At 44.0% G+C, this 23,791-nt stretch overlaps 1 protein-coding gene across 2 annotated transcripts; it reads right to left on the bottom strand.

The window, feature by feature from the left end:
• Positions 1 to 997: 997 nt before the first annotated feature.
• Positions 998 to 23,398, bottom strand: camsap3 (calmodulin regulated spectrin-associated protein family, member 3). Of its 2 annotated transcripts, none has more exons than XM_070847306.1 (17): positions 23,147 to 23,398; positions 16,857 to 17,119; positions 9,692 to 9,832; positions 9,437 to 9,523; positions 8,106 to 8,244; positions 7,878 to 8,017; positions 7,677 to 7,761; positions 7,522 to 7,564; positions 7,368 to 7,423; positions 7,057 to 7,129; positions 4,870 to 6,967; positions 4,653 to 4,777; positions 4,088 to 4,380; positions 3,874 to 3,967; positions 3,354 to 3,472; positions 3,141 to 3,259; positions 998 to 3,025 (listed from the first exon to the last, which is right to left on the bottom strand). In XM_070847306.1, exons 1-17 carry the CDS (start codon positions 23,277 to 23,279, stop codon positions 2,726 to 2,728), a joined length of 4,308 nt encoding a protein of 1,435 aa, XP_070703407.1. In that variant the 5' UTR covers positions 23,280 to 23,398; the 3' UTR covers positions 998 to 2,725. The 2 variants fall into 2 exon arrangements, with proteins under 2 accessions (XP_070703407.1, XP_070703408.1); XM_070847307.1 differs by having other exon boundaries at positions 7,057 to 7,093.
• Between the last annotated feature and the right edge of the window lie 393 nt (positions 23,399 to 23,791).

Below are 23,791 nucleotides of genomic sequence, written 5' to 3'. Positions count from 1 at the left end.
AAGCCTAAGTTTGCTGCTGTAAATATTTGTACCTCTTTTTCAGCCTTTCAGACCCAACTGTGCTTTTTACTGTTTAACAGTCTTTACTGTTTCACAGAAGCGAGGGTAAATGTGATCCAGGATCAACCGTGAAGGGGAACATTTACTTAACGTCTGTCATGCTTCACCCAAATGCCCATTGTATAACAGTATTACCACAGCCAAAGGGCCCAGTAAATGTTTTTTTTTCTGTCAGTATTGGAGGACAGATTTGAGATCCAAGCACTACCATGAACCATTTGTCAAAAGCAGAAAGCACTTAATTGTATAAAGAAAAAAAGGAAAATCATTGAATAAAGAAAACTGGTTTTTGGATACGTCTGTGTATCAAAATAACAACCATAACTGAATTTACTGAAGCGTGCATCAGCATTATTATATAAAGGTCACTTTTTCCGCATCTGCCAGAATAGCTCTTTTCTGCAGCAAGATTTTGCCCTTAATCATAAGCATGTGGCAAAAACTGCACCCAAAAGTCTAATAAAATAAACAATGTTCATGCAAATGGAAAAAATAAACACAGGAATGAAAAAAATATAGATGATGATGATGATTTAAAAAGGATTTTTATTTTTCTGGTCCAGTTGCCAAGGATAGTCAATTTATGAAATGAACATACATAATGTGCTGGCACAGGTTTGATAACAGAAAAGAAAGAAAATAACATAAAAACTTCTATGAAATGAGTGAGTGATTTACCACCTTAACCAAAAAAAAAAAAAAGACATAGTAGAACCTGAAACTAAACATCAAATGCACCATCTAATGCAAACCAAATAAATACACCTCTGGGTGGGATTTCTAGGGGGAGAATTGCACAGAATCAAAATATAATGTGTATCTACCACATACTACTCTTTACAAACACATAAATACAGACATTCACTAATTCCATATGCACTCCTCCACTCACACTTTTAATCAATCATCTTACCATTTTCCTAAATGCTGCTAGACATTTGTTTCACATCTGTATTGGAATCTCATTCAAACACCACATTTGTTGGAGGCAGTTAGTGATTTGAAAGAAGATAGCTGCACCATGGCAGCTGCTGTAGTGCTAACGACTGCAAAGGAAGGGAAGAAGGCCAATTTCCCACAGATTTTGTGGCGATGTTGACCTGATCACAAGCAACTGCAGGGGTCAAGTGTTTTCCTAATAACATGGACACACTGGCAAAAAAGAAAAAAAACACAACAACAGCGTGGCGTTTTACATTCCCCCAGTTTTGTGTGAAGGAGTCTCTAGAGACCGTGTGGGGAAAATGAGGGCTGTTACAGTCCAGAATGATCCTTCATTAAGAAACCTCCTGTTTATATGCCAGGGCACACAAACAGGAAATAATGTAATAGGAAACAGACTCATAGTGACCTAAAGGATTTATTCATCCCTAGACAAAAGGTTTCAGCAATTTTCAGCTGTTTGACAATTTCTATTCATTCTCATTCACTCATTTTCATCTCAAACATACATCTCACTAATGCTTAAGCAGCAGGCTAGCTTATTTGTAGCTTACAAAGGTCAACTTACTTTTTACAAATCATTGTCAAAAAAATCAAAGTGATCAGCATTCAGTATATATTAAATCAGCATTGATTATCATTTTCACAAAGAGCTGTATCCAGGTACTGATAAACGTGATAAAGCCCTCCTTCATATTTCCAGTATTGTTTTTCAAGATAAGCTCAGTTAACATTTCAATTCATCACGTGTTGAAAATGAGAAAGCAAGTAAAGAGGAAAAAGTCACATGAATTTCATTCTTCTTTCAGCTCACAAAGGCCGAAGCGATTTGTCCAGCAAAAACATGTCGAAATAGTATAAAAAAAACATCCAGATGTCTACAGCTGAAAGAGAGTTGGAATGGAGTGGAGTGCACAAACTGTGGGGGGCACAGGCAGTTTCTGGGTGTGCAAGTCCATTGACAATCACAGTAGCCTCCGCCAGTGCCGCCCACAGAGGAACCACCCACTATGGTATTTTCTGGCCATGACCAACCAGTGAAAACACCCCTGAATGGAATGAGTGGTTAGTGTGTGTGCCCTACATTCATATGAGAGCAGTATTACCTGCTATTCATTTTCAGCTGAGATCTCCTATCAAAACTGAGCGCTGAGCCACTGTTCTCAGTAGACTGGAGAGAGAGAGTGAGCCCTGGAGGAAGAGAAGGCAGCAAAAGGAAAAGCAAGCAGATTTGAGAGGGGCTGGAACTACTCTGGCCCAGAATAGTGTTGTGTGGGCAAAGGCAGTGTGGTTGTCCCCTCTTTTTCTTGCCTAGGAGTCGCAAAAATGACTCCGGGGGCAGGGTAAGGCAAGGCATGAGGAGGCAGGGTGCAATGTAAAGAGAGTTCTTCATCCTGACAGAATCTGTCACTTTACATTTTACAATCTAGGTAGACCAGGCAGAGCCGATCATGGGCTCTCAGGAGAGAAACTAATCTAACTACATTGGCTGAATGAGTGAGTGATTGGCCGTCTCTCTTGGCGTGTAGAGTTGACTGGATTGTTCTCGTCGTCCAGCCTGATAGCTGGCCAAAAGCCTGATCAGTCATGCTGTCCCCTGCTAGTCTAACTGGGTAATGAACAATCTGAAGTGCCTCACTGGCCAAAATAAAGGACAATATAGCAGTCAAGTCAGGAGTTGGTTCCCTGAATGGTAACATCTCAACCCATCCTGGGTATGTCATTATTTTGGGGTGCCAAGCTTCTTGGGAGTTCCAGGGCGCTTTTGCCAAAAGTGACCAGGGATGGTGAAGGCGTCAACACTCATGGACATGGTTTTGGACGGGATGACAGTGAACTGCTTGCGGTCAGAGCTGTATTTGTAAATGGACTCAACCATCTCGGGTGTGATGGTCCGTGGGCCGATGCCAGTGAGCCGCGCCATCTCCTCGGTTTCGGGGTTCATGGTGTAAACTGCTCTGAACTGGCAGCTGTTGTCTCTGAAGAGGATGAGGAAATGGTTGGCTGCACTCTTCTCCATTTCCTGAAGGTGAAAAAAACAAAAAAGGTGAGAGCAGCTGACTACAGAAATTCAAGTGACTTACAGCCCAGTTGGGGTGGAACTTTTTGTTGGACTCTGACACAGCAGCATGGTTTACCTCTACAATCTTGTTTTTCTGTGGTTCATTGACCTTGCCAGCCAGGCAGCACCGAGTGATAGCATTGTGGATGATGAACTTGTTGGACTTAAAGCTAGGCTCCTTGTACAGCTTTGGTCCTGCAAGACAGCATTTTCAAATGCCATTAACCCAACAAAACAATGCTCAATGGATTCATGTTCATAATCTCTCACTTTGGAACATATCACTGACCTGTGTATTCTGGGATTGAGGCTGGGGAGGAAATAGTGGAGCCAGTCTCCCAGTCCTTCTCTCCGTTCTGAGCAGTCCTTCGTCCTGGTGACATTAGCCTTGAGGGAGAGTGTGAACGGCTAGAGGGAGCCAAAAAATAAAGAAATGAAAAGAGTTTAGTGAGGGAAGTTATGTTGGGTGTTACATGCATCTTTGCCCCTGATAACACTGAGAACAGCTACCACTAAACTTACATTATACTTAATCACACGTGTATTGGATACCTGAATATCAATTTTCTGAACATATTTTAGAAAAGGCAAATGATGTAGACATGATAGCTCCACTGAATCAAGGTTATTCTATATAATGACATCAATATTATAGTGATATATTCCCCAACTCTGCTTTACTATAAGAATTTTACATGTAAAAGACCTTTTATTTCTCTGGAACTTAAAACAATCTCAGCACTGTTTGTACCTCTCACTTTCCAGGTATTTATTATGAAAACACAAGCTATCGTCACTGTGCAGGTTACCTTGGAGACCTCCTCACACTCAGGCCCCCAGAGTCATTTGCCATGGAAGACAGGTTCATGGTTGAGTGGGAGTACACCTTGTTCAGCTTGGTGCCTAGAGGGAGGAAAAGAAGGATGGAAAAAGAAAGTATACTGAGAAAACAAAAACATGTGAGTGTAGGAAGAGGGCATGCAGACGCCCAGACCAGCGTGGGTAAACATGAGAATTATTTACCCATGAAACCCTTGACAGGGCTATGAGAGAGGACGGAGTCGTCTCTGAACACGGTCTTGGGTCTCTGCTTCTTGACACCGCGAACTGTGGTGGGTTTCTGCCTCAGCACCTTGTCCAAGTCTTCCATGATCTTCAGCTGATGTCTCCTCTCATACTCCTGCCTGGTGAAGTCTCCTCTGCGCTGGGGAGTCCCCTCTACGGGTGGAGTGCATGATGCTGGAGGAGTGCCTGGGGTCTGCGGTCTGTCCTCGTTCTTATTCCCCCACCCCTCGATGATCATCCACTGAGGCTTGCTAAAAGTACAGGAAGATAGTGTGTAAAATGTTCAAAAAAAAGAAATATGTGGAGTCTGATTTATCAGTGTGGTAAATATAGGAAACATTTGGTTTAATTCACTAACCATAAAACAATAAATCATTTAATCCTAATCATTAGCAGTAATATCAAAAAAATGAAAGAAAACTTAACAGTAACCTTCAAATCTGACATTTTTAATGTAAGATATTAAATGCTACAGTCTTCATTAGGTTATACATCCCAGTATTTGAATAGAAAAGGTTCTCACTTTGATTCTCTTTCTTTTTCCTGCTCAAGTTTGCGTCTTTTCATCTCTTCTGCTCTCTTCTGCTGTTTTTCCAGCAAAGCTGCTCTTCGCTGGGCCATCTCATCCTCCGGTCGCTCCATGTCATCCTTATAGTTAAGACAGGAATCAAAGAGATGAATCAGCTGACCTGACAGATGCAGCATTTTTAAAACGGCACGTATAGCAATAAGGGGATTACCTTAAAAAAGAAACCAACTCCTTTCATCTCTGGCTCTGTCCGGTCACTCATCGAGTCAGAAAAAGCATCAGGTACTTGGTCGTCTTCCTCCCCATTGCCTTGCAGAGCAGACAGCGAGATCTCTATCAGGCTGCTGCGTTTGCCATTAATCATCCCTGCAGGTACGTCACTCTCAAAGGAGCACTCTGATGGGGCACCGGAGCTGCAGCCCCCACCTGCAAGCCCGTCCTTCTTAGCGAAAGGACCGTGCGAGGGCCCGGCCTCCAGGTCCATGCTAAATATACTATGATCGTCAATGGAGCCTACCTCTGACAGGGCGTCATCTGTGGGAGGGCGGGGGATCGGGATAGGAGTTGGTGTAGGGGTCAGTCTAGGCGTGGGGACAGGAGTCGGTCCAGATGAGCGCAGTTCGTCTAGGTTGTCAGAGTCACCAATAGAGAATGAGGACGAAGTCTGGACTTGAGATTGCCAGGGATTTACACGACGAAGGTGGGGGATGCGGTCGACGTTTTGAGGTGGGGTGAGAACCCTCGACAGGGTGGGGACCTTAACATCCAAGGGACGACTATGTTGGTGGTGTTTAGGGCTTTTAGGGGGCACAGACTGGGCTCTACGATGGACATGAGGAGATTTAGGAGGAGTGGCGTGATTTGTGATTTTGCGAGATGGAGACGGAGAGGAGGAGGCTGAATTTAAATCTCGCGTGGATTCTCGCGACATCCGTGCGGTAGGGGCTGGGGTGGAGGTTTTGGGGCTGGCTGGAATGACCCAGGATTTGTTGCTGGAAGGTGCAGCTTTCTTATTGATTAGCTGGTTCTGCTGCTCAGTCAGCCGCTGCATGTCACTTTGCAGGGAGCTAAGAGCTGCAGTCAGCTTCGATACAGCGTTGTTATAGTCCCCTAGTGGAGCTACCATTTTCTCCCCAGGTGTCCCAGAGCCCTTCTCTCCTGGTGTACCTGCCTTTTCTTTGGAGTGACTGACCATTTTGTTGAGTGCAGGTCCACCTTTGATATTACCCTCATCCTCCACCGAGAGGCGCTGTTCATCTTGTTCCAGCTGTTCTTCCTCTTCCATTCGTGCTAGCTTTTCTTCCAGTTTCAACCGAGAGAGGTCTTCTTCTGTGGAGGACATGCCACTTTCATCCTCGCCTTCATCCTCATGCTGCTCCTTCTTTAACTGCAGAAAGGCACTCTTCCCCAGTCTTTGCCGGTGCTTTGCAAAAATGGCCTCAATACGCTTCTTCTGGGCTTCGATAGCCTTGCGCTTTTCTTCAAGCCGTACCCCCAGCTCAGACATCTCAGTATTGAGTTGTGGGCTCTTGGTGGGGCTTTCATCGGACTTTTGTGCCCAGGTGGTCATCTGAGGAGAAGTGGGGTCGCTGGCTTTGGGAGAATCCATAATCTGCTTCTTTTTGCGTTCTGCAAAGCTGGTCATCCTCACACCGCTGTCAGACACGTCTTTGCCGTGTGCACCAGTAGCTGGAGTGGTTGGAGTTGACTGGGCCTTAGGCAGGTCTTCTGATGCATCTGAGTCCACACTGCCATCTCTCAAGACCGAGTCATCATCTCGTGAACATTCAGAGGTGTTTCTGGTGCGAGTGGACTCCTTGGACTCTCCCGTGGGCCGGTACATCATTCCTGAGCGTGTAGGGGCAGAGCAGCTGATGGGTGCTATGTTGTTGTTATGTCTAGAACTAGCAGGGTCATCAGGGGAGTGGAGGTAGAAGCCATCAGGAGCCCCATCAGGATGTAAACGAGGCTCCATCTTGCTTTCGTTGTGGATAATTTGGAGAGCCTCTTCAATAGTGGGCAATTCTCCCGTTTCACTTGCTGCAAGGCCGTTCTCCTCGGCCATCCTTGGAATACTGGGACTCTGGGTGGCCCAGGATGCTCTCTGCGGGCCGTTGGGGCCAGGAGGTTTGCTCAGCAAATGGCTAAGGTCTTCAGGAGGGGTGTAGGGCACCCGGGTCATGTTTTGGCCTGCTGGGTTCAGTTGGTCTGAGCTCACAGAGCGGGTTATCACAGGGTTGCCCATCACAATGTCCACATCACTGTCAAGGCCAAAAGGAATGCTGAAGGATACTGCTGACAGTGGGCGGCTAGGAAGAAAATAATGACAGTAAGTACAATAAAAATAATTTAAAAAGACAGTGAGCAAATGGTACTGAATATACAGTACAGGTCGTACCTGAGAGGTTTCTTGCCCCATGTCTTTCCAACTCCCTCTATATGAGACATTGAGGTAGACTGAGTCAAAGATCCTGAGTGCAATGGGGGACACACAGACACGTAAAGGCATGCACACCACAGGGATGCACAAATCAACCAAGCAATACACTAATAAAATGAAAAAATGTGCACAAAAAAATCCAAGAAAACATCATACAACACGAAAACACAACTAAGAACAAACAAGGATTGAGGGAAATAGGTGAACAAGATTGTAAAATGATAGAGACGTACGTAAAATACTGTAGTTCAAAGCAATGATAACATTACCTGATGCAGGAGAGGAGATGGGGAGGAAAGGCTTCTTGAAGATAGAAGGGGAAGTACTGTAAGGCAGAGAAACAACCTTTGAGTTCAAACAAGTGCTTCATCCAAAGAAAACGTCAGATTACTGCAAAAGTTCAAATTCAGAGAGGTTCTGTACCTGTTAGCACTCAAGCTACTCGATATCACTGGCGTGGATCCATCTAACAAAAAAACAACACCCCCAATAAGACTTTGTGGCAGAATTTCATTTTTATGTTCACACTGGTGGGATAACACAGTTGTACATAGAGCCACAAAACTGGTGACACTCACCTAACGTGTCTATTGGCTGAACAAATTCAGGCCTCTGCACTTCAAACCAGCTAAGTAGTTCTGCCAGGAAGCTCAGCAAGTTGAGCTAAACAAATCACACAGAACAAACCAGACATTAAGAAGACAGTACAATACTTCATATTTTTTGTCATGGTGCCAGTCAGTTGATTCATGATGAGGTGTAGAGTGAGGTGAAAGTACCTGAAGCTCTTGTGGTGTGTATAGCATGTCCTCAAGTGCCAAGTGACAGCAGCTCTTCAGGCAGCTGTCACAGAATTCGTGGATGAACTGCAGGTTGTACAGACTGTCTGCTACAGACATGGACTCCTTCATACAAACATCTTACAGAGAGGGAAAAAAAAAAAAAGAGTGTTAAACTGACACTTTAAGTACTAAAATGCTGTTTGTGGTTACAATGTTTGCTGGTACCTTCAAGTCTTAGCAGGCCAGGGCAATAGTAATGTATGACGGCAGCAAGAGCACAACCACTGGACAGGTCTTTGACTTCATTCACCACTGGAAAGATAGGCTTTTGTTTGGACTGAACTTTATCTTTCCTGTATCGGAGCTAAAAACAGAACAAACAAACAAACAATCAAACACTGCGGTGCGGCTTTACAGGGGCTTTGTTATGTTAATATGTTAAATATTTGACATTTCAGTGAATGTTAAAACCATCGGCAGAGTCAGGGTTTCCAAACATAGCTAATTATCTGAAGGTTAAATGTGCTGTGGTACATAACAGAAAATGTTAAAAAAAAAAAAAAGAGCTGCAGTATGAATGTAACAAAAGGGAACTATTGAAGGTCATGCTAACGTGAACAAGAGAGAGCTTAGGAGAACAAATGGCAGACGCAAAAAGAGTGACTTAATCGAAGCAGAAAGAAGGAAGGCTTTGTCAGGGGAAACAGGGACGACTGAGGATCTCAGGAGGCAAGAGCGAGAGAAAAAAATGATTCAGGTATGACTATAGTACACAGACAAACAGCTCACTGTCGGTGGGGACCAGCTGAGCAGAGGCCTGTCTCTGTTAACCCCCACAGCAAATCACACACAAACTCACACTCTGATACTCATACAGAGGATCAGAAGAACCGGTTGTGTACTGCAGTTTTAAATACCATGCACCACTGTCCTACCCTATGGCATTTATACTTGATAACATGCAGTTGAATGCAGATTAGGATGTGATGCTGCACACTTGCATTCTCACACCAGCATATGGAGAAAAAAAAACAAAAAAACACACCTGACCATCAGATATTTGCAGATAAATTTGATGAAGACACTGGAAGGATGGAGGGACAGGGGGAAGGAGCAGAGGAAAGATGGGAACTTACAGGAACAAGTTTCCAGTACCAGCGAGTAGGACACTGTCAGAGAGGAGGAAGGACAGGAAATAGAAAAAACAGGGATATGGAGAACAGGAGCAGAAGGAGAGGTATTAAGCCTACAGTGGAAGAACTAGACGAACAAGAGAAAGGGTTGTGGAGGTGGTACTTTCTTGAAATGACAAGCCAACTTTGTTGGCAAAGCAATGGCGCTACCCGTAGTTTTATTGTGTCGACCGATACTGTACGAGAGAGTAAAGGCCAACAAGTGCAGCAGCACCAACAATATGAGCTTAATACACAGCACTTTGGGTGCTTTTTATGGCTTTGAGTGCATAATCCTAGACAGATTATCATGTGTGTTTGGATATAATGATGGGTGACACAAGGTAGAAATACACCGGATGTGTACGGTAATGCAGTACTCACAGAGGGCTGAACAGGCTGGGGCTCTGTAATGGCCTGAGATGTGTCATTCTGGGATACTTCAGTACACTCTCTCAACTTCTGGTTTAACTGAGTATGCCAAGAAGAAAAAACACTTAGATCACACATGTACAGTTTACTGTGTTGCCACCTTTTTAAAGCATAGTGGGTTAAAGGAGGAAAGACAAAACAAAGACTAGTTTCTGACTGGATACAATAAAGATGTGGGCTTGAGATTCTCTCCGGCTTGCTCCTCACCCCATTAACCCAATAAAGCAGAGCAGCTTCCCAGCTCGAGGCTCCACCCAGTAGCTCAGCAGAACCACATGTCTTCACCGCAGTCACCGTCTCCATGGCTCCCACGGACATCAGCGCATCGATCACTGCCAGGTGAGCACTCTGCACCAATCACACGGGAGAAAAAAGAGGAAGTGTCAGCGGTGGGACAGTTGGCAGCGTAGGCCAGAGAGCACAGACAGCATCGGTCAATTATAGCTAACACAATGATGCTGGACATCTGTAGTGCTCGAGCAGGGCACCGCTTACTGCAGAGCAGGGATCACCTCAAACTGCAGCAGTACTACCATTATTTACCAGCAGCATCCTCTAGATGTCACCAGAAGCCAGCTGTGAGTCAGCAGAAACACTAACAGGGGTTTTCAGCACACAAACACACACACACACACACACACACACACACACGCAGACACACGCAGACACAAGTAGATGTGGGTGAACTTTGGACCTGTGTTTGTACAACCATTAAATCATTAAATAGGCAATGGACCAGTAATATGATTACATGTGTGTCCCAGGACCGTCATTCCTCAGCTGCTTTACCTTTATTTGCCTCTTCTCTTCAGTGTGCTTGCCTTCCCTTTTGCGCAGTGAAATATTGCTGTATGACTCATGTGTAAGGCTACAGGATAAAATGAGGCGTTGTAACTAGATCACCGGGAAGCACAACAATGAACTGCATTCTCTGTAAGAAACAGGTGTCCCATGTTTTTTTTTCTGCAATTTCGGTGTATGAATGTGTTTTTGTCCACACAAATACAGCAAACAATAATATCTCGCTCACACGTATCTGACTTCCCAAGCGTTTGTATCCAGCAGTTAAAAAGTGTTATTTCCTTAAGAGTGAGAGACCATTTCAGATGCCTTTCCAGTGGCTAGAGCCCATTAAAATGCACCAACATTATCAGCTCAGTCTGAGAGAGAGCTCCTTAACTCCATAAACCTGTTAGCTCATTAGAAGTTGTGCTCTGTATGTGCCATGGGACTACGAGCAACAGTAATTTATACTTCTAACCTCCATGTTGTTCACAGATTTAAACCGTTTCAACTGTATTTATTCATACAGACGATTGGCAAATTAAACTTTTGGGTAAATTCACGATAAATTAAGCCCTCCTAAGTCCTTTGTCCATTTATTTTCATTTTTGCAATTATAAAGATGGTCAAAGTAGCTTATAAATCAAGTTATTTGTAGTTTTAGAAAGCCTCAACAGGACCGCGGCTTGTTTACAAAATCAGCACTGCAGCGCTAGAGCTTTTAGTTGCCATCCAAGAGCAACAATAGAGCCTCTCTCGTCACTATTGGCTAACTGCAACAAGCTCCTTGTTGTATATGTTGTATATCATCCTGGCCAAGCAAGAGAGAACACATACGTTGCAAACAACACATTAATGCCATGGGGCCTCGCCTTCAATCTCCAGTCTTCAGTTTTGAGCCTAATCTGTGCAAATCAGTGCCTGTTCCCTTTTACTACTTACAAATTCCACTTAAGAGGCCAGACATTCTTACTCTAACCTCTGACGTTGCCCCAGATGGAGGCTGGTGGCAGTCCAGCTGCGTGCATGAGCCCTGTCTGCATGTCTGCCTACTCAACCCTGATGTAAAGTGCTGACCTGGGCAGACCCTGTGCTGGGGCGGGCAGGGCGGGCTATGCCAGCAAAGGCTTGTCAAATAACATTGGGCCAAGCTCTCTAGATGTGCTGCAGTCAGTCGCTGGGAGCTGTGTGGTCCTGACTGGCCTGCACTCCCAACACTGCTGTCTGTGACATGACTTGTCTGTTCAGTGGAAATATCTGCAATACAGAAGGGGACAAATCGTCTCATACTAGGGAGTCTGACTGATTCAGAGCACTGTTACTTAGCAGTGATAACTGAAATATGGCAGGGCAAGGCCCTGAGCAAATTTAAGTTATTGTTTTGCATGTGTAAAGAGGTCTGTCTTATGTAAACGCGCAAAACACAGTTCATTGTATTAAACAACGATTGGATTCTTTTTACATATACACTCCCTGGCCCCTTTACTAGGTGCACCTATACGAGCTAACACAATCCAGCACAACAGCTCTTCAGCATATTCTGCCTTTATGAAACGCTTTTATGCCTTGATGAAACTTAAAATGTCCAGTTTTTGTCAAAAACTTTTTAAAACGGTGTTAATTCAACTGCTTATTACCGAGGTCAGAGTTAGTGGTGGTGTTGTACTGGTCTGTATTGTATTGAAGTATTCTCTTCTGTCAGTATAATCAAGTCCAGTTCAACGCCCCTGCAAACTACAACCTCAATAAATAACCATATTTATACCTTTATGAAGTGTCAATAAAAACTGAGCACTGGGATGGGAGGGGAGAATTTATGGCTGTGCTGTTGTATTGAGTTGTATTAAACTATCAGTGCACGTGAATACTGGAAAAAAATACTCTTATTGTATTAATATTAATATTAATTTCAACCGTGATATAGATTTCAACCATTTCTCTGAGGCCGGAGAGTGAAAGAAACAGACAGCAGCTCTGGTTCAAACGCTGCGAGTGAAAACAAAGTGATTTGAGGTAGCAAGATATTTTTGCTTTGAGCCACAAAGTAATCATAGGTTGAGCCATTGTCACAGTGTGAAAAGAGATGGGGCGACTCAAAACGAGGAAATGAACAAGAAAGAATGAAAGACCTAGTGAAATGTGGCCAACCCTGGTGTCATCCTGTAGAGTAGTTATTCAGAGGAGAGGTTTATTCATGACAGTAAGTGCAGAATGAAAGGGGGAAGAAGGGGGGTTGCTAGTGGATTTCCCGTTGCAGACCCAGGAGAGCTCGCTAAGCTAAATCACAAGTCTCCCTAATGAGAGGGGAGAGAGGAGCAACTCATGAACACCCAGCACAGAGCCTGCCAGATCACCATAACAACCAACCAGCTGACCCACAATGCATCTCAACACAAGCCTGACCGCAGCACTGCTCTGTGCCCCTGGCTTAGCACTGGTCCAACCAGCACTCCTCAAACCGATGTGACAGAGAGGAAAAATTAATACCCCATCAATTAACACCACCAACTTCTTCATGGCTCTATTTGTCAAATCTGCTTGCATAATCACACACACACAAAGAATGCAAAGACATCTTGTGGATCATTAAGTGAGATTATGATGGGGTCAAAACCTGATTGTGTCTGAAATATGACTTAACCCCATCCCCCCCCACACAGCCTGGTGCCTACTGAGGGGGAGACAAACAGGGGGATCAGGCAGGTCTGGGGCCCGCTGGGGGATTTTAGGCAGCAGGTTCTCTCAAAGCACATGGTTATATTAACACTGATATTTATATGAACTGTATGCTTAACCAAGGAAAAACAGTCTAAAAGAGCTTAACACCAAACTCGTTAAACACAAGGTAGATAAACTTAATTATCACTCCACATGAGTTTCCCCATCAGCGAAGGCCCAAAGCAGAACAAATGGTGTAAGATGATGGTTAGCCTTTCTGATAGTCTGCCACTTCTATTTTCAACTAAGCTCCTGACTGATGCTCACTTGACCAGAAACCTGCTAACACAGCAGTATGATTTAAGACCAAGTGTCAGTGCCCATCCAAAACCAACAAGGGACCGGGAGGAGGGTTAGCTGCATTATGGCTACATGACTTACTTTGTCACTGTGGGAACAAATGCTTAACCCAGTTCTAGTGTAATCAAAGGTATATTTGACACAGCTATAGATAATTATGATTCATATTCCACAGTTTCGAGCACAAGTAAATGTAGAGAATTAGTTTGATGTTGTGAGACGTGGTAGGTGCATGGTGAGTCGGTGGTCATCTCTGGCGTGTCATCCAATCGTGGATGATGACGTTCAGTCTGCATGGCAGATTATCTCTAATCTGGGCTGGGCCACTACCAGAAGGACAGATACCAGTAGGAAACACATGCATGCGCACACACACATATATATTTATACATATATATAGCTAGTAGGGGCTGGAGGTAGCTGGAGGGTCCAGTGCTGAACCCCAGGGGCTTTCTATCTACAAAGCTTTCCTTTCAGGGAAACCCTGGCCTCTGAAGATGCTGCTGCTATTTGGGTTGCAGCAGGACCAGTGCCATTGAGTTACTGTTTCAAGGGCTCCATACCCTCAAAGTAGGGCAGAAGCAGACGCATCAGTGTTTGACTTCAGGCTTCATCAGTACCTGAATTAACTTGTTCAATGTGCCTACATTTTGTTATATTTTAAGGGTTTTTTGGCTTTTGCAGATGCCATCACTATCAATGAACACATAGTTTGTAAAACTATCGTCTGTACCATGTATACAAATATGTGTGCTGGGTTTACAAGACACCATAATTTAAATTTAGAATCGCAAGTTAATACCACAAAACTGCATATACAAATATTGGATATTGCTCAAATGTTAAGGGGTTAGACTTTTAGATCTTCATTTTTATATAATTACAACACAAAAAACAAAATCAAGATTAAGTAAATAAATGCATATTTTCCTTCTTTTCTGAGGTTATTTTGTCAAAATCTTTAATTTCATATGCAACCATCTCATATTATGTAAAGTTTAGAGGAAAAGAGGACTCATTTTCTACTTCGCACAGCTGACACCATCTATTTCCATCTACTATTTGAGGAATTTCAAGGTCTAGAAGCAAGGACAAACAGCAAATTCTTCCTCATTCTGTAGCAGCAATGTGCAGTCTGATGAAGAGAATAGTTACTGTAGCACCATTTTATAAGTGTTAGGTGATCTATGATATGTCGTTAGTGCCCTACTTTGATCATAGCACAGAGTGTGTAGTTTTATAGAGGTTGTCATTGGCAGGTCATTGCTGCTTTGTACTGCTGCTGGTGCAGCAACCCAAGCCAGTATCAGCATCTTTGTGGGTTATAACCTACATCCCTGGATTTATGCACGAGCCAAATTTTACAATTATCCCCACTGAACAGCAAAGATGTAAGATATGTGATGCACCAATTACAAGTGAAAAGTCATGAACAGAAAATTGTTTAGCACATCAACTAGCAGTAGTGTTACCTTGTCAGCGAGAAGCATAACTCAATATACTTTTACCTACATTCACTATATGTTATCCTCCTGTTTGACACAGATATGTAAAGCTTGAATTTACAGCAGTGCTGCAGCAGATTGCTGCTGTTCCAAAGCTGTAAACTGGCCAAGACCCACATTGATGCTCCATCCTTCTGATGCTGCTGCAGCATGACCCACTTTCTTTGCTTGCCACACTGTAGCTACAGTGCCAGTGAGTGGCAGACAAGCTCAGAGAGAGCAGCCTGGGGCCAAGCAGCGACTAGAGGGCTCATAGACCAAAGCAGCAAAGCGCAAATGCAGCATTTAGAGTAACAGCCAAAATAAGAGTTTAATGATTAGGATTTAGCTGAGATGGTCCATGGTCTGGCCTGGAAGCTTCACCCAAAACAGAGACACATGCAAGCAGATTATTGCTTGTGGCGTAGTGATGATGATGATGATGATTAAATTGTAGTAATTATTACTAAGAATATATATGCTTTGTTCTTGTGATTTTTTTATTTTTGCAATTTAACGTATTGTTAGTACCTTGATGTGAAATAGCACACCCATCGGTGCTGGTGGTAACGGTCAGACATCCCACAAGAGACGGACTATATGACCTCAAATTCAGTGCAAGAGGAGTGGACACGCTTTAGGGCACTGAACTAACACACAATGAATATAGCAGCACTGAAAATGACTGAAATGGATGCAGAACATTAAAATAGATGCTAAAACTTAAATTGTTAGATTGTGACTTGTGGAAACAGAGGTAGTAGAGGATAAGGCACAGCACTATCTAAAGATAAATAGAAAAACCCAATCAAAGGAACCTTCTTCACTCTGTCCTCGCTAGCAGTTTTCTTCCAGTGCTGTTCATGTGCTGTGTCTTACATGTACAAAACAACATCTGTCCTGTTCCAAAGTACGACTTAGACAGTGTTTCTTTTGTCATATTCGATATAGCTTCACCACAGTACAACATTCAGCACTATCCAAACTCTCTTAATCACCATGCTCTACTGCTAATGATCACAATTCCAAAGCTATTTAGTTTTAAAAAATCACTGATGCACACAAAGCTTTTCAAACATACAATTAAGCTAATAATCACAACAGGACCAGCAGTTCCATACCCGCTGCAGAGGCCAGTAGACACCAGCAATGGAGCAAAGAGCTTGCACAACAACAACACTATCCATGCAGATCCCTGGAGACTCCCCTACTTAGCTTTCAAAAAAAAAAAAAAACAGCCTGTATGTGCACGAACCAAAGTGGCAAAGGAAACCCAGTTGTGTGTCATCTTTTGAGGGAGATAATTCTCTGTATAAAGGAAGGTTTTGTAGGAATGCTTGAGTTTACTCAAAATTGAGTTACAGCGAGTCCTCGTTGTGTCATCAAGCATCCCTCCTCTTTCAGATTATTATGATTCCTACTTTTAAAAAAACATAGTCATCTGTAGGTTTTCATGCTGAGACTATAATAAAGACAGACAGACAGAGAGAGAGAGAGAGGGAGAGAGGGAGAGAGGGAGAGAGAGAGATCCATTGTCAAGGGCTTAGAGGACAAACCAGTTTCTCTTGAATTAACTCACTGAGCCAGCCCAGAGTTTTCTCTCTCGACACAGTATCTAAAGTTACACCAGAACTGTTTAGCCATTGTTCTGCAACTGATCCGGACCATCTATTGAATCTAGACTCTCCCTCCCTCTCACACTCTGGAATTAAAGTAGTCATCCTTTGTGTCACCATGCCTGCCCTGGTCGTAGCAGCTGGATCCACTCATCCTCTAGGATCAGGTGGGGGCAGTACATGGGGGTGGGGGCAGGGTTGAATGAGTGGGGGTCTTTTTGATGTCCTCTAATCCGTAGACTCAAAGCAAAAACAAGCCCCTATGTAAACAACCAGGCACACTCAAGTCTGACTGCTTTTCCAGAGACTCCTGGATAGCAGGCCAACTGGTTCGACAGGAGGTGACATTCACTCCTTCAGGGGAGTGACAGCATCAACAGTTCAGTGCAACAGTTCCTTGAATCAGTCCATGCAGGCCACTGCATGGGTCAGCTATGTGTTTATCGTTCCCATAATCAAATCATAACATACCATTTTGATAGGTTTATGTCGGAGGTCTGCATCAGTCACTGGTGTGTCCTGGTCTTTGGAGACTATGCCTCTTTGAGTGAAGACCTGCAACAGGGCGACATTGTCTTTGGGCTGTGCCTCGGCTCCGGTGCCCCCCAGTAATAGGCTGTAGGTGCGGCAGTAGAGCTCGGAGGACTGCAGGAGGCGTGTGACTGGCGGTTTAAGGTGCTCCTGCTCATACTGGTCACAGTAGAAGGGGTCACGCAGCTCTGCAGGGACATTCTCTACCGAGAGACAAAACATACAGAGTACATACAGTTAGACAAGTTCCTGGAGCAGAGGTAATACTTCACAGCTGGCTGTAGAATGTAAAATACAATAAGTTGAGGGAGATGCACGAGGAGCATGAAGAGGATGAAGTCCTAAATGTTTTGAAAACGGGAGGAAATTCAAAATCACGAGCACGTTCTGTTGGTGCTGGCTTGGAAACCTGCTTCCTGCCAGGTTTGGTGGCAGATTAAGGCAGCTGGTATATACCCTTGAGCTATAATCATATGAGTGGGTAGAGCAGAGCAAGCATCAAGGTCAGTGGGGCATGATGAGCTCAGAGATTGGCATCTGCAGATTACAAGATGTTCTGCCACTGGTTTCCTCCGTCTTTTTAAACCCTCTGCTTCATTTTTGTACAAAGATTCAGCGAAAATTGGTCTTTGAGATCTTCACAAAGATGGTGGAAATCTCTCTAGTAGAAATCAGCAACCTGATCAATGAGAAGCAAATGAGAAACTCAGAGAAAGTTCAGTAAGGCAATATGTAGCACTATTAGTACCTGAAGATTGTTAAAACAACTGTTCAAACTGGCCTTTCTGTAAATAAGATCACAGCAAACATACACTAGACACGCCCTCTGTCAAACTGGTTTCTCTGCATCCAGACCAAACCAGAACCAATTCCAATAGCTTCTGTGCAAACATACTGGAATGAGCATCTCACTGTTTTTAAGGGCTTTCAGGAAAAAAGGCTGAAATACCAGCAGTCTGCCTGAAACGTAAGTGTATCTTAGACTGTGCCTAACAGCAAAGCATAGGGGTCATTACATGGGAGGTGTCACTATGTTGTCATATCATTATAAAGTCATGTAATGGATCCACTAACATCAGACAACAAAACTAAACGCCCAGCTTCAGAGGTTAGACAATGCCCTGTTCAGTGTCTCTCACTCTCACTCCATGACTATAGCTGTCAGACAATATTGTTGTCAGTCACGCCACATGGTCCATTTTGTTGTAAATATGCTCCTGTGTGCCAAAACTGCAACCCTCAGTGCTGTGAACACTGCCACAACCAACCAGCATTTACACCCTTAGCTTTATGTCCATGAATTTACATAATACATGCAAAAGAAAAGAAAAAAAACTCTTCCCATGATGACGTGTTTTACAAAAAAAAAAAGGAAAAGAAAAACATCCCCAGAAGGCAAATCACGATGCAAATACCACAACTCAGTGAGATGAGAGAGATCGATATGAGCACAATTTCCCTATGAGACAGCCACGAATGAAGACACTGTGTGACACATGTGCATTGGATACAAACAGAGTTCAAATTTTAACTTCCAAACACAATTTTCCAAAGTAGTGACCCTGCACATCAGAAATAACAACAGTCAGTGAGGAAAGCACACACCTACTGTAGAAAAACTAAAAGGAGCCTTCAATTAAAGCCAAGCAAAAATAAACGTGATGGCTTCAAAATATTGACATCAATGGGGAAATATTTAGATTAACAACACAGGCTTGTGTGTTTGCATAAACTGGAGCAACAGCCTCTCTGTCACTTTCACAGGTCGTGGGGGTCGGCTCTTATCTGCTGGTCTGAATAAGATGTTATCATGGCGGGAGAGCAGGACGTTTGCTCTTCAGATACAGAGGTCCCAGCAAGTATTTACCATCCGCCGAGGAGATTCTGACCAAGACCAACTTAATCGGCACCACCTGGGGGTGCTCTTTGCTGTAGCTGACCCTGACCTCTTCCCTTAGTTCAAGGGAGGAAAGCAAACAGAGGCTTTCAGCTGTGTCATATTGTTATTATCATCACACAAAAAAACAAACCAGAATGAGTACAGCACCATTTGAGTGCTGAGCTGGTATGCAAGGTATTAAAGCGCACAGTGGAACTGGTGCAGCTTGCCATCACGGCTGTAGTCAGGTCCGCTGTGCTGGCTTCTATCTGTATTGACCCGCTTTGCTTGATAGTCTGCTGATAACAGACGCCATGTTACCTTCTACTTCATTGACTGGATGAGCTAGTGTGCTGGTCATGTCAGACATTACCACATGTGTCTGTCAGTCATCAACAAACACAGAGCACCATAAACACATACAAACAATGGTCTCCTTTAGGGAAAAAAAAAGGTTAGACAAGAGCCCACCACCCACCCCTTCTCACTTTACAGTTAAGTGGAACAGTCGGCATTGGATTTCAAGAAGGTTGTCACAGTAACAGTGAACATTAAGTAGCTCTCTCTATTAATAACAGGGCACGGCAATTTGCAAAACCTGTTGGGTTTGACAATCTGAACTGTCAGGCTGCTTACTGGAACCTGTCAGGAACCCTGGCACACATCAAATAATTCACAAGAGCCAAAATATGCGGAAGTGTGAGAGGTACGCATATGAAAAAGAAGTTCAAGATGAGCCGCCACCCCCCCCCAGGTCATGTTTAGGCATCAGTGCATACCTGACCAATTAAAAGCAAACAATATTTTTCTCACTATGCCACCAACATGATTAACTCAGCACTGCATGTTTTTTGATATGGCTATTGGCAGTGTCCTCTAAATCTTCCCTGAAAAACGGAGCTATAAACATCCTCATCATGTGGTGGTAAGGATCAAACACAGATGATTATCCGCTCTCTCTTTTCGAACAAAGCAGGTACTGTTTTGTTGCCCCAAAATCCAGCACTGCTGAGTGGGGCTGTGTTAACCCTCCTTTACATGTGACCATTAGCTCTGAGTGAGATGCTAATGCCAACATGAACATTATAGCTGAGATGTCTCAGACGAGACAGGAAGAGACCGTATGTCAAGTACTATTCTAGATAAAACTATTTAGATGTTTTGCCGAATTACAGCGTATTTCACTTGCCAGTGACAGCATGTGAAATACACATAAAGCACTGCACATGGCGTGTATGTCTCCCATCCCCCTGAACATTCACAGGTTCACTTACCATAGAAACGCCACCCCTAACAGCCCTGTGCGTCCTGAAACACATCGCCACAGACAGCGCTGTAGCATGACATAAGCAAAGTGGCTTTAAATTGCATTAAAGTCCAGCGAACACAGGAGCACATCAGAGAGTGTAATTACAATGTGGCTGCTTGAGACACTAACAGGACAGCATTGGATGTCTGAGCGATAACGTGTGCAGGATGCATTTGTCTTGAAAAGGTGGACAGCCGTGCAGAAAAGGTCCTGCAGTTACAGACCAACTCCCAACCAGAGCTTTGTGTCCTGTTGTGTAGCTCACTGTGACCTCTGACCCTCCTGTGTGGCATAAAGAACCACTTCTCTTACAAACACACACTGAAACTCAAACTTCATCGAGTGGTTTACCAAAGTGTGGAAGAGTTCTATGTAGTCCTATTCTATATCAATAGGACTGCCTATGTCTTGAGTAAACACTAATAGCAAGACGACATCCTCCTTGGGTCCTTGTCTCTTGATGACTCACCGTAGTTACAATGATTAAGAGAGGATGAGTAATCACTCTAATAGGATCTCAGCATGATCCAAAGAGCTTTGTAGTTAGGTGGAGCTAACATCTTAAAGAAACAACTTTAAGAAAACAAATAGGTAACATCTGCATGTTTTAAAAGTTGTTTCTTCTTCTGGTGTTCTGGTTTCATAGCTCGGAAAAATGCAAAACTTACATTAGCAGCATGGGCAGAATTATATGAGCAAGTTTCACCCAAGTCTACAAAACTGGTGGATCAAGAGTTTCTGGTCTCATTCGAACGACACAGTAAAAAGACTTTGAGTCACCGTGAAATGATGAAATGATCTGTCACAGCAACTACAAGGTCAGATCAGAAATTACTTCCTTGCCAAACCGCTCTTCCTTCACCTTGATGGAAAACATTAGGCATAAATTAGATTAGACATTACAAAATAATCAGCAGCACTGAGCAGACAAACATCTACCACCCAAGACTGGTAGAAATAGCCAAATATGAACAGATCAATCAATCTTGCTGACATCTAAGATATATATGAGCCGGCACTAAATAATTACAGTGCATTAGACCGTGCAATGATGAGGCTTTATGCTGGTTTTAACTATGTTATTATGAAACTACAAACATAATGCTGCTGGGTGGATCAAGTAGTCTTTAGGGAACACCCACACTGCATGCTGACTGCTGGGGCTAGGAACTGTGGGGATGGCACAATCTCCTTCCTTTCATTAGGGATGATTCTGTGTTTCCTTGGCTGGAGGAGGCAGGAAAATAACTGCTGCAGCTCTTTTCTTTAGCATTTAGAGTATTTGATCAGGTTTAAGTGAGTACGTTTTATTGGAGGTGGTTAACTGTACACTGTGGTTGTAGTGGGAGATGAGGGGATCAGTCTTCCTGTGCACCAGCTTCTGGGTTGTTGTTTTTTTCATTCTAACAAAAGGTATTTCAGCCCAAGCCAATGAGCAGCTTTCAGATTATCATGATTACACATGGATTCATTTTAGGGTGGGCTATATATTCCTCAGTGGACCCTCACCAGCTCCCGTTAAATGCTCACCATTTAACATCCATTTATCTAATTAAATATGGCCTCAGATGTATACAGTGTGTAGTCCATGTGAAAGTCTGACTTGTATTCCAACAGCTCAGAGATTAAAAATGCCGCCTATTGTTATCAGTAGGTTAACTGACCTGGAAGAGCCGAGGACCAGATGACCCAGTCTGGCTCCTGCTGTGATATCTGTTGTTTCTACCCAGGAAGGGTCGCTGTGACGTCACCTCGACTCAACTATCAGTAAAGCAATTGAGTTGATAGAGACAAAACCACACATCATCACAATCTTGGTCCTCATATTCGCGTCGCTTGGAACGGAGAGTGACTTTGACCAGAGGGCGTGGTTGAGGTGCTAAACAGAGCACACAGAGGCCTCTGCAACCTATAGTCCAGGACCCGAGGCCTGTCTGGGATTGTGTAATATGCAAGTCATGTTGTTAAAGTGAAACAGAGTTAACCTCACACCACGTTCTGGCCTTTAAAACCTTGACCTCTGAGCATTTATTTACATCCACGTCCCACGAATGAGGATGTTTTTTTTGTGTCTTGGCTTATTTCAGTAAACACACGCCAGATTACTTGGAAAGTGTGCCCTTTCATTAAGACAACCGTGCACACAGTCTGGTGAAGTAAAGTCAAACTGAGAATGAGAATGAGACACAGACATGTTTTGGTGTTCTTCTTTGCCAGATCTAATCTTCACCAAGGGCTTTAAAACAAAAGAGACTCGTTATCACCTCAGGGTCAAAGCTGACGCTCTTCTACCACTTGTCTCAAGCAACCCAAGGCAAAACCATGTCTTATGATACTTCTGCTCCATGCAACACAATTACTTCCTTAGGTGGGAGGTGTTTTGCATCACAGAGGCTCCTCTCGGGATTTTGTTGACAGAGGACACTGGAAGAAACCCTCTGACAAACTGAGGGGGGGGGGGGGGGGGGGGGTATTACAGTCTGTCCACTCACTGTACAATTGCAGAGGAATTGCAGAGGAAGTGGTGTTGCTCTGCTCAGGCTGTCATCACAGAGGAGAGAAGAAGAATTGGTGCTGGGGGGAAAAAAAAACCTCTCTACGCCCCAAATGCAACGTCTGTGTAACCGGATTAAAAACACACCCGGTAGGCTGCAGTTTGTGCCTGAAGCCTGGCGGCTAGAAAAACGAACAAAATGGGTTAACGATAGCGTGATAAGGCCTAGGGAGGAGGCCCGCTTCTCTCTCACACACACACACACACATATACCCAGAAAATGTGACCACACATTGAGTGAGAACAAATGACATGTGTCAGAGTCCAAAAAACGCACACCCGTGCACGGTCCGCCTTTCATATGCTGCTCTTTGTGCTGAGAATCGCTGAGCTGTACACACACTGTACCCCGACATGCATGTGCTTTACGCTGCACTGCTGGACAGAATATAAATATATTGGTGCACAACAAAAGGATGGTGGTCTTCACACCCCCTCTCCGAACAGTATGGGAACTCAGCAGGCCCGCAGCCTGGACTGAAACCTACCTGCACTGCCGTAGGACTTCGCCAGGAGCCATCCGACACTTGCGCATATTTTTGCTTTAGTACAGTCATACAAATCCAATGGCTTTATGTCTGGGACCACAAAAGTCTTCCTCATAGTGGGGGAGTCCACCATAGCGAGTCTGTATTAAAAAAAAATGGGAAGCGTTGCTGAGAAAAAAAAAAAAGAGGCTACAAGACAGTATAAAAATATTCAAGCGATCATTATTTCAGCTGGCTCTTCCACACAACCAGGGCTGGAGCTCGGCTCTGGTGACGGGTTTGTCGGGAAAATATCCGCCCCGGCGCAGCTCCCAAACCGCTTAGTGTCCGTTTCCTTTCGGTTCAGAAGAAGAAATCCCTCTTAAATTACGCCTCACGACAAAGCAAAGCCCCGATCGGAGGGGTTGTAAAGGAAAACCAGACTATTCCCCTCGTTTTTGCCCTTCTTCGTCCACATTTCGGTGCAGTCAGCCCGCTGTGCGCAGCTCCACTGAGAGCCCCGCCGATGACTGACTACCAGGTGCTCCACACTGGCACCACTCACTCATCCCGCCGTCCAATAGGAATTGAGCTTGTGCGGCGAGGGCGGGCTCTTCCCTGTGTGAACACAGGCAGCAGGTAGAGGTGTGGTGTGACTTCTGCCAC

Source organism: Pempheris klunzingeri, chromosome 17 (assembly GCF_042242105.1).
Source record: "Pempheris klunzingeri isolate RE-2024b chromosome 17, fPemKlu1.hap1, whole genome shotgun sequence".
In the NCBI taxonomy this organism is placed as follows: domain Eukaryota; kingdom Metazoa; phylum Chordata; class Actinopteri; order Acropomatiformes; family Pempheridae; genus Pempheris; species Pempheris klunzingeri.
The sequence above is the reverse complement of the archived record's forward strand: the minus strand, read 5'-3'. Positions and strand labels throughout refer to the sequence as shown.